Genomic DNA, 15,086 nt, shown 5'->3' with positions numbered 1-15,086 from the left:
CAAAAACCAATCGTGATGGCAGGACCAAAAGAGAAACTACCGAAGTTCGATGGCGATGGTACGGCCGATCCCATTCGACATTGCAAAACATGTGAAACGATCTGGAGGGCAAATGGCATAACTGATAAAGACGACTGGATGAGACAATTTTTGGCGACCCTACCGGGCGTGGCAATTGATTGATTTACTAGTACAGATCCACAGAAGCTAGACAGTTGGAATAACATCAAAAAGGAGTTTCTGGCCGAATTTCAACTGTTGCGTGACGATAATGAATTGTTGCAAAAATCTTCAATACCAAGCAAGGGAAGAACGAAATTGTTCGCGTTTACGCCAAGAAATTGAAAGATTTGATAAACAAAATGGAAAATAAGCCGGTGGACTTCAGAAAAGGTGGTTCGTGGAAGGCCTCCACCCTAACCTACGAAAGAAAATGAAAATTGTGCCGCCGTCGTCATACACAGAAGCCTATAACAGAGCCTTGAATCTCGAAACTGAGCACAAGACAAAGAAGAAGAAGAAGACTAGTTCCTCTGATTCTGATGACGACGAGCCTTCTGGCGAAGATAGCAACGACGATGAAGGTAGCAGCAAGAAGGTCTGTGCCCTGCAAAAGGACATGATCCGCATGATGGAGTTTAAAAACATGCAGAAGGAACCAAAAAGCAGTGAGCTATGGTGCACGGAGTGCAAGACTGACGGTCATACTAAAGGATCCTATCCAAAGAATCAATTCTGTGACATTTGTCAAATCATGGGCCATTCGACAAAGGAGTGCCCCTTTAAAATGAAGACAAGAGGATCTCCGCAGGTGCTTCTTACGCAGGAGGCTTCCCCGTCGGGCAGTAGCGGAAACACGAATACCGCCGGTGCTACATCCGGAGGATACAGGAATAATCGGCATGGACAAAACAACAATAACAATAACAATACGAGCAGAAGCCGGATCTAGTATGATGCAAATGGACGGCCGATTATTCAATGCCACGCATGTAACTTGTGGGGGCATTTTGCGCGGGAGTGTCCAACGGCGAATACACCTCAACTATTGTGCCGATGGTGCGGACCCGGCGATCACGACGACTCAAAGTGTCCAAAATCCGAAGTGAACTTGATCACTGTCAAGATGGATGAAGAAGTTCTGGCAATTACGCGGAAATAAGAAAAAGAATACCTGGACCCCGCCGAAGAAAAGAGGAAATTTGCGGAAGCACAGGCGGAGGTTGAAAAAGTATCCCAAGCAACAACACCTTAGGACACCGCCAGCACTTCAGCAAGGAATTCTGCAGAACAAAACATAGTACGACAAATTTTGCAGACGGAGGTACCAGTAAGGATAAATGATTTGCTCCTCACCATGCCTCAACTCCGATCTGCTCTATCAAATATTACACCAGTTCCCAAGTCACCGGGAGACCCAAGTCGAGGGAAGGAAAAATCACCAGGAGAATCAAGTCAAGGGAAGGAAAAGGAGATTGCTGAAGGCGGAGAAGATCAGATGTTGCTGGCGCTGACACCCAGACGACACCCTGCAGTCGTCGAGATGGGGATCCTCGGACATGTTCTCATGGACACAATAGTTGACGGAGGGTCCGGCATAAATGTATTGCCGGAAGAAACCTGGAGGAAACTGGTCGTAGCCTCTATAGTAGGTATTGATTCATTAGTAGCAAGTCCTTTACCTTTATTTGTCATTTGCTCCATTTCAAGAGCTCTCTTCTTTGCTCTAGTGTTCGCTGATACTAGTGAGTCAGTATTTACTGCACAAAATTCCTCTCTCTGCCAATTAAGGAACGCAGTCTTAGGAGCATGTATATCATGTTGCTGTTCGGGTACATCAACAGTGGCATTCTGCTGATCCATGATTGTATTTTGTACCATTAAAGCTTGATTTATCATTCCATTTATGCAAGTAGTCTGATTATGCGCTTCATTGCAGGGATAACACCACTGTAAATCCGCAACCAGATTATTTTGCACAGGTACAATATCTTTAACAGGATTAGTAGTATTCAAGGATGCTGGATTATAAGGCCGAAAAGGTCTTTGATTATTATTTGGCCTATAACCAGCTGTATTGGTCTGATATGGTTGCTTATTTGCTTGAATCTGACCTTGGTTTTGCTGTTGGTAAGGCTGATTCACAACCTGATTTTGCTGTTGTTAAGGTTGCCTAGCTTGAAATTGTTGTTTCTTCAAATTTACCAGCTCATTACTAAAAGTTTGCATTAAATTCTCAATCTTAAGCTGACTATTCTTAATTTCCTACAACTCTTGCGAAGGGCTTGCTACAACAATTTCTTGACTAGGAACAGTAGGTAAGGCATTAAAAGGTGGAATTGCTAATAGCATATTTGGCTGAATATCTAAGAAAATAGGCATTGGGGGCCTAGGGGCTATTTTGCCTGCCTCATTATTCTCAGTTCTAATAGCACTATCATACGCTTGAGGCAGTGAGACACCTCCTATTGATTGAATCATCACAGAAATTTCACTATTTAAACTCCTTAAAAAATATAGAAATGCGTGGTCTGCTGAAGGTCTTACCGAGACACATATTTTGGTCCAAGTCCTCTAAAATCGATTGTTGAAGTCCATCATTTTCTCTTGGGGAGCACGCTTTATGGTTGTGAGATGTTCAACAAGAGACAAGTGATTTGACTTATCTTTGAAATGCCTTGTTAACGCATCTCCTAGGGCATCCCACAAATTAATAGAGCCAACAGCTAGGCTTCTGAACCATTGCAGAGGTTTTCCCTTTAATGAAGCTGTGAGTAGTTTAATAGCAACATCCTATTTAGTGACATGATGAACATTGCACAATGTTGCAATGTCTCTAATATGCTCAAACCTTGCAGTTTGAGTTTCTCCAGTAAAGTTTGGTAAACTCTTCAAGGCAGCCAAAGGTATGTCATAATGCTGCACAAAATTCAAGAGGCTTCCTTGATTGAAAGGCACAAGTGGAAATCTTCTTGGTGCAGCCATTATGTGAGTTTGTGTTAATACACTTGCTAAAGCTGAGCTTGTGCTTACTGGTACAGTACTTGAAAGCGGTGAAAAGGTGCTTGTGCTTGCTGTAGAAAAACTAGCACTTGCTGTACCAAAATTATTTCTGCTGTTTTGAAAGTTGAAATCTCTTGAAATGACAGCTGGTAACTCTTCTCTAACAGTCCGTGGTGCTGCACGTATTACAGGACGTTCACTTTACAATGATCTTCCTCTTCTATCATACACTCTTGGAGGAGTAGTTTGAAATCTCTTTGCACGAGTTCTATCCAGATTTCATCCTTTTCTTTTGGGTGATGACAGCTCCAAATACTCGAAAGATCTTGAACTTCTAGTTTTCACCATTTTCATCAAAATTTAAGCATTGGTCACCTTCCTTCACAAACGGAGTCACCACATATGCTGAAAATGAGCTTCTCCAAAGCTGTAAATTTGTTGTAGCATATCATACAGCAAGAATTTCTTGAAAAATCTGACTTCGTGTCCCACCGGGCGTGCCAAAATTGTTAAGGCTAAAATTTACACCATGTTAAACTAAACAAATTTAACAACCTTGCCTAACATAAGTTTCATTTTTTGCATGTGGGAAATGCGTAACTAAAAATAAAACCTTCGGATTCTAGGCCGATTCCTATTGGATAATCACTGATAACTCCACAAAACTAACTTGAACTTATGGGAAATGAGATAGAAGTTACTGAAATGAACCTAAGATCTTAAACTCTAAACTAGAGAACCAGGTGATACACCAAAATATGATATGAAAGTTCAAATATAGGTAACTAAGAAGGATTACTAGATTCTCTGAGTGAATACAAAGCACTTCCTTTCTGTAAAGGCTAGCATAAATACTTTGTAATAAAGTTTGAAAAATGAACCAGAATAAGAAGGAAAACAAATGCCTCTCTTATGAGCTTCACCTTTTAAAACATGAACTACAACCTGTAAACAAACATACTTTTTTGCAACTAGGTGTTTGGCTGAGACAAAACAACATGAAAAAATGACAAATCACTAATTGTCTTTATCAAATCACCTGAAAATACACACAGAATTACAGAAAGAAGAGAAGGCTCCAAAATAGATCTACATAACATAAACTCAGCTGCTGTCACTTGTATTTGATCTTCCAAAATGAGTTGCAAATATTTGCACAAAAATGCTAAGGACACAAAAATCTCTCATAAGCCTCCTCTACATAATCAGAACCGCATTCTACCATAATAGTCCAAAAGACTAAGTAACAGTCCTCTTTTGGTCGAATCCATCAAAGAAGACTCCAAAAAAGGAGTCAAATCTTATCAAAAATGACGACTCACTGCATAACTGCACTAAGTCATAAAGAAACCTATGACTTGACTCACTAATAACCACCCATGGAACACTCTAACAGACCATAAAGACTCCAAAAATACCTGGTCAAAGTTGAAATCCGACCCAAACTAAACACTAGAAAAACTCCTCAAAATCCCAACCAATTTAAGTGGTCAATCAAAACATAATGACTTCAATAAACACCTTTAGACACATGTCTATGGCATATGAATAAGTTCAACATCCTTCATTTTTGCATAAAGAATAGAAAAATACTAATGATTTATAATAATATCATTAATATTTAATTACAAAATGACTTAAAAAATATGAAATATTCACCAACTCATTCAAACAAGTTTACTCATAAACCATAATACCTAAGCCAATATGAAAATTGACAAATAAACTAACACTTAATAGTCGTCGGCATTAGGAAAAATTGAAGTGAGCAGACTTCAAAATTTATGAAGAAAAGCAAGGGATAAATTATATTGCTTTCCATAACCCTAAACTCTTTTCATTTTATATGTTCCATTGTTTGGAGAGCCTAGAGAAGAGATGTGGCTAGGGCTTGAACAATCGCCATGACTATTTTTGAACTTCTGTGAAATCATCCTCTGTGACTGGAGTGTGTATTTTTTCCAACATCACCATTATTTTATGAGCCTCTGTAATTACATTTTGAAGCCGTGATTGGAAATTAAAGCTAGAAACCGCCATATTTGAAAAGGTATTGTTTTTGACTTGGTGGGCATATTTATTTTGAGCCGCCATTTGAAGTCTTTTTCTGCGACTAGAGCCTTTGTTTCTCTACATTCATATTTTTTTGAATTTTAATAAAAGAAATACATGATTTCCCATCATTATACAGTTGCTATATTTGATATATTTTATTCTTCCCAACTTAGAAGTCTGATTCTGAATGCAATATAGGGCATTACTATAGTTTTCTTTATTTTCTCTCCTTGTTGGGCACGTCTATTCATTTTGAGCTGCCATGAATTTTTAGAGCCATCGCATTCAAAAGGTAATGCTGTGTTGGTTTCATGGAGAATGTATGAAAGTTGTAACTGGTCTTTTCTTCACAACTGAAGGTAGTCGGCAATCATATTTCCGAATGTTCAAAGCCGCCATAGTTGAAATAAATGTTTCTCCTAGAGTCGCCATTGTTGAAGGTATCGCTGTTGTTAGAACTCTCTTACTGTTGGTGTCTTTAGAGGATTTCTATGCTTTTATCTGTTGCTGGGCATATTCACTTTGAACCACTATGGTTGATATGACTTGTTGAACTATAGTTATCTTTTGAAGTCAACATTTTGAGCTAGAAGCCGCCAAAATTTTATTGTTGTTGCCATGATTCATGAGGTGATACTGTTATTATTTGTAGTCAGCATTATGAAATTTTTATAATCTGCAATTTTGACTTCATTTCTGATTAAACCTGAAATGGTTTTTCTCCTTCTTTCTATTTGATGCTTTCCAACAGAAAATATGTCATGTTTCCTTATGGCTAGGCTCATGTCATCCTTTTATATATTCTTTAACCCTCCTCTGTAGCATCCTGTTTTTCGTTTGATGGCTTTTGCATGAGCTGTGATTCTAGTTGCATCCTTATTTGAGCTGCCATATTTAATATTTTTGTTCAAGCATGTCTCTGTTGAAAGTTATAAATACTGCATTTAGAAATAACAAGAAACAATGAGCTACCATTGGAGATGTATGCGATTTTAGTTGAAGTTCTTCTGCTGCCGTAGCTCATACTTTCTATGATCTTCATGACTGCTGTATTTGTTTTTTCAATCATATCTTTTAGCATGCTGTAAAGCCTTCTCAGTTTTTTCCTATGATGAACTGTTGATGATTTGTTTCTTTTATCAACCTCATCAGCATATGCACAAGCTTTATTTAATGAAATAGATGCAACCCCAGCAAATAAAGATTATTTATGAGGTTCGAGCACAAGCTCATGACACCCATAAACCATTTTCTGTGACTTTGCATTCATAGTTTTTCAGCACCTGTTCCTTGTGAAATTAACATGCTTGTATTTGATTACAATGAAAGGTTTCATATCAAAAGTAATATGTCCCTTTAACATTATATAGTTCTTTTGTTTGATCTTGTAGTTTGTAATAAAACTTTTCCAATGTGCATGTCGGGCTCATACCCAAAGGGAGCCTCAGTCAGGGGCACATACATATTAGAATAGTCAAATTCCAGATTTCAAAAAATCAAATACTAAATTTTCTTTTTCCCCACTTGGGCAGTGAGAATGCACTTTGCTATCTTTGATATATATTCAGAATAGGGAAAGATAGTATATATGCAAGGATGACTAGTTATAGGTATTTAGTCATTGCTTAGATCTTTTAAGATCTAACCCCACTTTTTTTTTTCTTTTTTTTTAATGCAGGAAAAGAAAACCGTAACTTAGCATATCAGGAGCCGGACCAGGGGCAGCATCATGGATCATTTAAACAGTCAAAAGCTGAAAAGAAAATGATTGGTTACCTCTAACCTTACTTTCATATATCTTTTTTTTTTAATATTCTGAATATATATAAAAGGCACTAGTTAAACTCAAGGCTTGTGTGAGATCTTCACTTTCAGCATTTCAATTCATTCCATGTTTGTAAAAAATGACAATTGTACACATCAGTTGATGATTTATACTATGAACATTGTCCTTCTCTCCTTTTCCTCTGAATAAAAATGATTCGCAATAGAAATGAAATGAATACCAATGTATAGGCAGCTTGTAAATTCCTGTACAATGTTACTATTTAAGCTAAATTTCAGCCTGTGTAGAAATTTAGTAACAAAGACCAACAATGAATTAAGAAGAATTTGGTACCATCATAGTAACCATGTAATACTAAAAAATGATACAAACAAATCACCATAAGACCAACAATGAATTAGGAACAATTTGGTACTATCATAACAACAATTTCAATAAGTCTTTCTTTACAAATGAGAGGGGTGGGTTTTATAGAGGAACTCCAATTACAATGAATGGCTGAGATTGATTTAAAACCAATGGTCTAGATTAATCCATTCCAAACCCTACTTAGGGCAACCAAAAATAGCCAATAGAAATGAAGCACCACAAAATTAGCCAATGAGAAAATTAGCAAACTTGATGATGCAGGAACATCCTCAGTGTAAGCAGCAAATTGGTCGTTGGAGCTTAGAATGTTCTAATTTCTTCCTTGAAGGTTCACTTTGATTATATCAGCCTACCAATAAAGTTCCATTGCAAGATCAAGTCTAGTTTTCAAGATATTGGAAATTTTCGATTTTGGCAAAAGGGTAAAAAAAATTCGAACTTAGCTTTGAAGACTTAGGAGACTATGAAAGGGGCACTGCAGAAGAGCGCTTTACACCATTTTCAAAATGGGGTTGGTCTTTGAACGTTCCACTACTTAAAATAGAAGATAAAATCTCATTTGAGTCCTAAAAGTCATTTGGGGCCTAATCCAATGCAATAAAATATGAAAAATAATATCTTAGGGATGGTAGGTCTCAAATCTTAGGGTTACAATTTCTAGAACCTTATTGGGTGGTTAAAAAAATGTCTATGTAATGAAGGCCCATAGGGTTTTCTAGGGGCAAGTTTGAGTATGTATATGGTTGCTCTGGTTTACAGAATATTGTAATGAGAATTCCCATGTGGTTGTTTATGTCATATTCCTAAATATTGTAATTCCATATCATTGGAGATAACACAAAGCAAGCTTCTTGTTGTTGTGATTTGTTATTATTTCTTTGTTCTATTTTGTGTTTGTGTTAATTAGGGGAGTACACTTCATCAAGTAGTAAGTATTAGAGGAGTTCCTAACTATGTAGACAGATCGTCAATTATAAGACATTTTCCACTAGGACTATGGTTGTGATTTGAGTGATAAGTGCAAAAATGTCTCCACGAAGGAATCGTGGTAGAAGAGTTGGGGGTGTAATAGAAGAGGGTTTCAAATCCCTCCTATGAAGAGTGCAAGCATTTCAAGAGGAGATGCGTAGGGGGAAGAATATTGTAGTGGGAGATGAAAGGGAAGAGGGATTTAAAGAAGAAGGGAAAGTTGAACAAGAAGCACCAAAAGCAACTAGGGATCCTGAGGGGGATAAGTTTTTTAGGGTTATTTACAGCATTGGAAAGATACCCATGGTTGAAGTCCCTACATTTTAGGAAAATCTTAACCAAGAGGAATTGATCAGATTAAATCAATGATTTGAAAGAATATTTTAAGTATGAAGATGTCAAAGATCCTGAGATGGTCAAATATGTGAAAGCCAAACTAAAGGGTCATGCAAAAATTTGGTGGGAGGAGATTCAATTAGAGAGGAATAGAAGAAAAACATCACAAGATGGAATGATGAAAGGTGCTCCCTTTAATACCACAATACCCAACAGAAACATAGAAACAACACAAATTGGGAGAACAAAATATAGGCTTCTTATTATCGCCACAAATGCAGAATTATAGAATTACAATATGCAAACCCACATGAACGTCTTCCTTACAGCATCTGCAAGACAAAGCTGCAACTATAATCGAGAACCGCCCTAGATGACTTACAGCCCTTCCTTGTATAGGCACTTTTAATCACACAAGAAGGTTCTAGACACTAAGCCCTAACCTTTGAGGCCAACCAACCTAATATTATATTAAAAATTACACTTTATTACATATGATCAACTCAAGACAATTTACAAATTACATTTTCGGATGGGTCCACTTTTGGAGACCATGACTAGCAAACCATTGACCCGATGGGCTATTATAACCTTACTTTGGAATCCTTGGCTAGCAATCTACAACCTTTGATAGTAAAAGCGTCCATCAACTGAGGTTTGCCTCATTTCGGAGCCATTTAGGCCTTCATCACTGAACTTGAAGTTTGGATAGCCAAAATTCATACCGAATATTTGCAATAATTGCACCAATACATATGATATGACACATTCAGCAGGCTGATATGTCAAAGATGAACCTCCATATATGAGATTAGAACAATCTGAGCACATAATACCAAGTTACTAAAACTAGCAAGCTCCCTCAAATAGCAACTCTATACAGGAATAGCCCTTATTAAAAACAAAAAAACTTGAAAATTGGAAATAGAAATATTTTTGGGTGATGCATGATTGCCCTTACACCCAAGATGCTCCTGCATCATGGGACTAGATGGTGGAGAAATCAAAGAGATAATTCATTCCAATTGACTATGCATGGGATTAGATGGTGGAGAAATTAAAGCGATAATTCATTCCAATTGACTATGAGCTTGACCTACTCAAGTAAATGCAACGATTAAAGAAACCTAGAACATCTGTCTAGGAATCAATGCAAGATTTCTATCGAGTCCTCATTTGAACAAGTCATGCAAAAGCTGACAAGGAAAAAGTTGCACATTACCTTAACGTGTTAAGGCAAGTATCTAGGAGGTGTTGAGTCTGGATAGAATGACAACTATTGAAGAGGCATATTAGTTTGCTTTAAGGGTAGAAGAGAACCTAACCAAGAGATTTGAAGGAAAGAAAAGAGGATGAAGTCAAGGGAGAAGAGGCGGTGGAAGGTCCTCTAAGAACGGAAACAAGGAACAAAAAAAAAATGAAGATGTGCTTACTAACCAAAATCTAAGGAAAGAGGGTTTAAATCAGTCTTGCGATCAAAATAACAAAGATCGGAGAGAAAGAAGAAGGCAAGGACCGAGAAAAGGTGGTTGTCATGGGACATATTTCCATTGTGCAAAAGGAGGACATAGAGCTTATGAGTGTTCCCAACATCAAGGGAGAACAAATAGAAGTCCTTGTTACCAAAAGAACCTTGCCGTGTGATGAGAATGAACTTGAGCAAAGGAAGAATTTGTTCTACACAAGGTATAAGAGTAATGGTAAGGTATGCATTGTCATTGTTGATAGTGGTAGCACAAATAATCTTATTCGAAAGGAAATGGTTGATAAGTTGAAGTTAGAGAGAAAGACGCATCTAAATCTCTACCGGACTGCTTGGTTGGAGAGAAAGAAGCATCTGAATCCATACCAAATTGCTTGGTTGCAAAAGGATCATAAAGTTTTGGTCAATGAAAAATGTCTAGTCAAGTTCAAGATCGGGAGCTACCATGATGAGGTTCTGTGTGATCTTATGTCTATGGATGTTTTTCCTTTGTTGTTAGGGAGACCATGGCCGTTTGATTGCCAGGGAGTATATGATGGGTATGAAAATACCTATTCTTTTGTAAAGGATAGAGTTCGACACAGGCTGAAGCCATTAAAGGAAACAGAGGAAAAGATTTGTAGTAATGTCATAATATGTTTAGTTGATGGAAGGCAGTTCTTAGAAGGCATGAGCATATTTGTTTGCTTCAATTCCAAAAGTTGGTAAAGAAAAGTAGAAGTTGTACCTGTAGAATTTGCAGATTATTGAACGAGTTTCAAGATATTGTAACCAATAATGTACTTGATCGATTGCCACTAGTAAGAACGATTAGTCATCAAATGGACCTAATTCCAAGAGCCACCAATTAAAGCAGCCAATAGCATTACTCCTACAAAGAGTGAGGAATCGAGTAAACAAGTGCAAGAGTTGTTACAAAATGGTTTGATCCGAGGAAGTCTGAGCCCATGTACTGTACCATAAGTACTAGCACCAAAGTAAAATGGAGAATGGAAGATGTGTATAGGTTCTCGAGTTATCAACTATTGAGAAATTTAGCCTCATTGTGAATCGAAGAAAATTTCATGTGTAATATATGTTAATATATATGTGTGTGTGTTTATGGATTTATGTTGATATCCTTAAATATTTCATTCAAGAAATATCATACTGAGATGATGTCTCTTCATATACTCAAGAGCATAATGTGTTCTATATCAATCCTCCCTAACTAAGAGGGAGTGTTAAGTTTGCCATTCAGTCAGATTGATATGATCATGAGATTCATTATTGATGATAAATCATCTTTAGATAAATAATCTCATATATATATATATATATATATATATATATATATATATATTATATCATATATATGATAATATATATTATACATCTAGTTATTTATATTATTGATATACTAACTAATGATGATTAACTATAGAGACATGTCTCTTCATGAGACGTCTCCTCTCATATTTATGAGTCCACAAATCTGCATTTCGTAAATCATCAATAAAAATGGCCATGATTCTATATTTGAAGAAACGATCCTAGAATTTAACATGGTATCAGAGAAAGAGACATATCTCTTAAGATTACGATCAAGTGTAGATTTCCCTTGTCAAGGATCAATGATATTATGGACTGCTTCAGTGGAACTTTGTATTTCACAAAGATAGATCCAAAGAGTGGATATCACAAAATCCAGATCAGAGCAGGAGATGAATGGAAGACAGTCTTCAAGTCAAAGGAGAGCTTGTGTGAGTGGTTAATCATCCAACTTTTAATACTTTAACCCTTTGTATTTCCACCTTCATTGTTTGGAATTTTTCTTTGTCATTTTCATCTTGGGACTTGATCCTTAAGGCAATCTCATGAACACATTAACATCTTCATTAGCATATTAAATCTTTGTCAATCCATTTCATTGTATGACTCGATCATCATCAGCATCACTCCCTTGATGGGAATCTTATCTTTGAATTCTTTCTTTCTCTTAGCCTCAGACTTGTCCTTATGTCCTTGCTTATGCTCCTATGGCAACTTTGGTGTTAGAATCATCCTCAAACATTCCTTGGCGCACTTGTTTGATCCTTATGAAAAATTGATATGAATAAGGACAACTTGATCTCCTTGTAAGGTAGTCCTTATTCTTTAAGCATTATTTAAGTGAATGCTGACTTGCAAAGGGACATATGAATGTCTATGAATTGAATCTTTGAACTTGTCCACGGAGTCCTTTAAATCCAGACTCGTCCCATGTTCCTACTTGACGAAGGTTTGATCTTGGGAAAATTCTTCTGTTAAATATAGATTCGTCCCATGTTCCTTCTTGACGAAGATTTGATCTTGGGATAATTTGTCCTTTAAATCCAGACTTGTCCCATGTTCCTGCCTGATGAAGGTTTGATCTTGGGATAATTCCTTCAACTTGATCGTTGAAATTTCTTTCCTTTGTCCCAACTTTGAAGTGCACTATCTTGAAGTGATGTCTTCCTTTGATCTTGAATGCTTAAGTTAGCCTTCATTCATTGCTATCTTTGGTTTTGAGCTTGAACTTGCCTTCCACCTTTGCAATGTCCTCAGTTGGGATTGTCCTAATTCTAGCCCTCAAATCACAAATTCCATTAAATAAGAATTGTAGGATGGCTCATCATATAACTTTACACACGAGAATGCCTCAATTTATGTCCCCGTTCCTCTATTATGAATGCTAGGAATCCTTGTCCTTCTTGTCCATTTCCTTTATCTCTCAATTCCATTATACTGTTTCTAATTTGTAATTTATCTCTTTCATAATGAGTGAAATGTTTTTTGATCTCCTTTGTGACCAGTACTAAATACAAATACTCTTATCTGATTCTGTTATAATAATCAATGCACAATCTATAGTGGCTCTCTCTTCATCCCAATTATTTCTTCCTTACTCCCTATTTATTACTGACAGGATATTTTAAGTGTAGTTTACAATTTGAATGCTGAATGGATATATATAAATGCTGATTTGATAATAATATTTCCTCTCCCGCCCATCCGAAATCTTCTCATTTTATCTACTATTCTGTATGCCGTGAACAATCTGTGTAGAAATGTGTTTAATGTTCTTCTATTGGTTCTCATGACATAAATGTATATGGAATAAAGGTTTTCAGTCTAAAAGAAGCCTCTTATAATTAATCCCAAATCCCATCAGACTGGACAAGGGGACATTACAACAATCCATGTACATTGTTTAACGTATAAGCACCATTATCCAAGAGTGAGTTGGAAATTTGGTATTTAATCTTGGAATACTAAGTATTTGATTTGTAGTGGAACAAAACTCACATCTACAGATGTGTAGGTGAAATGAATTCTGATGGAGCTTGTATGAAAACTTGAGCATCTCAACTTCAAGAGTAGAATGCATTTTCAGAGAGCACAAAGGAGTGATCATGGCAAAGAAGTGCTTCCCTCTTCATCCTAGAACGAATTATGAAGTAATGAATGCAGTAAGGCATGGTTTGGCTAAAGGTTTGTGGTTAGTAATCCACAAGTTAGCAAATGAAGGAGACCTCCTTCTCACTGTCAATGCAATTGGCAAAAAGAAAACTCAGAACTGACAAATGAAAATCTTAGTAGATTGCCCAAGCCTTTTGGACGGTTTCGAGAATTTCAAGTTTGCTCATATTTGTTGTAAAGGGAATAAAGAATCTGATTTCCTTGCCAATGACGAGGTTGAGGAAAAACTAACAGGTACTGTTGGTGGTGGGAGGAGCACATAAAATGCTTGTCCTATTCCCAGGCTTGTCTGTTTGTGAGCAGCTAGTGATGCTATGTATGCTCTCCAAGTGCAACTGTGAATTGGAAACTGGCCTCTCTCTGTGTTTTCTTGGCCTATATCAGGCATGTGATACCCTGAATTTCCTTAGAGTAGGAAGTAGAAAATTTCCTGGCTAACCACAGTCCTCTCTGTTTAAAACTAATGTAGTCTGTTTTATTTAAATATAATTTCTGCAGCACAGCTGCTCCATACGTCACAAACAAAATAAAAATCTAACTAGTTTTCTTGGCACTTACCATGTGCTGTTCAAACATATTACCAAGATTTAAAACCTCTGATACGGATATAAGTTCGAATGCATTCATAAACACAGGCTGTGTCTCTTTTGTCTCCACGACAAGGCACTCCTGGATATAACCAATAGAAAATAATAATATATTATAAAACATTATAAAAGGGATCTTTTTTTTAAAAAAAAATTTAAAGGAGAAAAACCACCCAGGATATGTAACTAGCAACATCATACCTCTGAATCACTAAAGACATCTATATCTTTCAAGCCTACATTCTCATCTTCTTGGAACCTGGGTGGCATGTAATCTTTCTGGAACCAATCATTTTTTAGGATCTCTGATAGTGTGATACGCTGCCAGTGAAAAGAACACATATGCCAATTGGTAAATTCATATCAGGTCTCAACCTTCAGGTATGACCAAGCGCCATGATTAAATATACTAAAAGTTGAATATATGTATGGTATATAGGAGTAAATGTAAACTGTTTTTTCACTTACCGTCTTAGTGTTTGGATCGAAAATTCTTGAAATTAATTTCTTTGCGCTTGACGAAAACCATTGAGGATATTTAAAATCTGCTTTACAAATCTACAATTTATTTGCATCATGTGTCAGTTGAGCCATATCTGTACAAAGTAAGTGATATTAAGAAAGATAAAACAACTGCAAAATAAAGTAATCTCAAGTTGGTCTGGAGTTCTAACTTTTTTATATAGTGTCATAATATTTTGTTCATCAAAAGGAAGGTAACCTGCCATCAAGACAAAAAGTATAACACCGCATGACCAGACATCTGCGGTTGCACCATCATAACCTTTATCATTGATGACCTGTATAAAGAAAAATAAAATGTGCACAAAGATGTACATTTTTCTAAGTCAGTATTTATACTGGAAAACATACAGAAATTCGCAGGAGAAATTTAATATAAAGTATACACTGAAAATATAGTGATACCTCAGGTGCAACATAATTTGGTGTTCCACATGCAGTGTGAAGCAGTCCATCCTCCTGTATTCAATCACTTAGATGGGATCAATAACTA

At 36.6% G+C, this 15,086-nt stretch overlaps 1 protein-coding gene across 6 annotated transcripts in view; it reads right to left on the bottom strand.

The window, feature by feature from the left end:
* LOC149564020 (CBL-interacting protein kinase 23-like) overlaps positions 1-15,086 on the bottom strand; it is a 155,089-nt gene that overhangs the window by 17,073 nt on the left and 122,930 nt on the right. For 5 of the 6 annotated variants that reach the window (XM_089827123.1, XM_089827124.1, XM_089827126.1 and 2 more), the window contains exons 6-10: positions 14,999-15,052; positions 14,746-14,871; positions 14,540-14,629; positions 14,273-14,392; positions 14,043-14,153 (exon numbers count right to left, since the gene is read on the bottom strand). In XM_089827123.1, the coding sequence (XP_089683249.1) occupies positions 14,043-14,153; positions 14,273-14,392; positions 14,540-14,629; positions 14,746-14,871; positions 14,999-15,052 (501 nt within the window). The remainder of the gene's footprint in view (positions 1-14,042; positions 14,154-14,272; positions 14,393-14,539; positions 14,630-14,745; positions 14,872-14,998; positions 15,053-15,086) is intronic. The other variant, XM_089827125.1, reaches the window with a different exon arrangement.

This window comes from Cupressus sempervirens, chromosome 4 (genome assembly GCF_028749045.1).
Source record: "Cupressus sempervirens isolate cs-2001-9-10 chromosome 4, ASM2874904v1, whole genome shotgun sequence".
NCBI classification, from domain to species: domain Eukaryota; kingdom Viridiplantae; phylum Streptophyta; class Pinopsida; order Cupressales; family Cupressaceae; genus Cupressus; species Cupressus sempervirens.
This window is presented reverse-complemented; position numbering and strand designations above follow the sequence as displayed.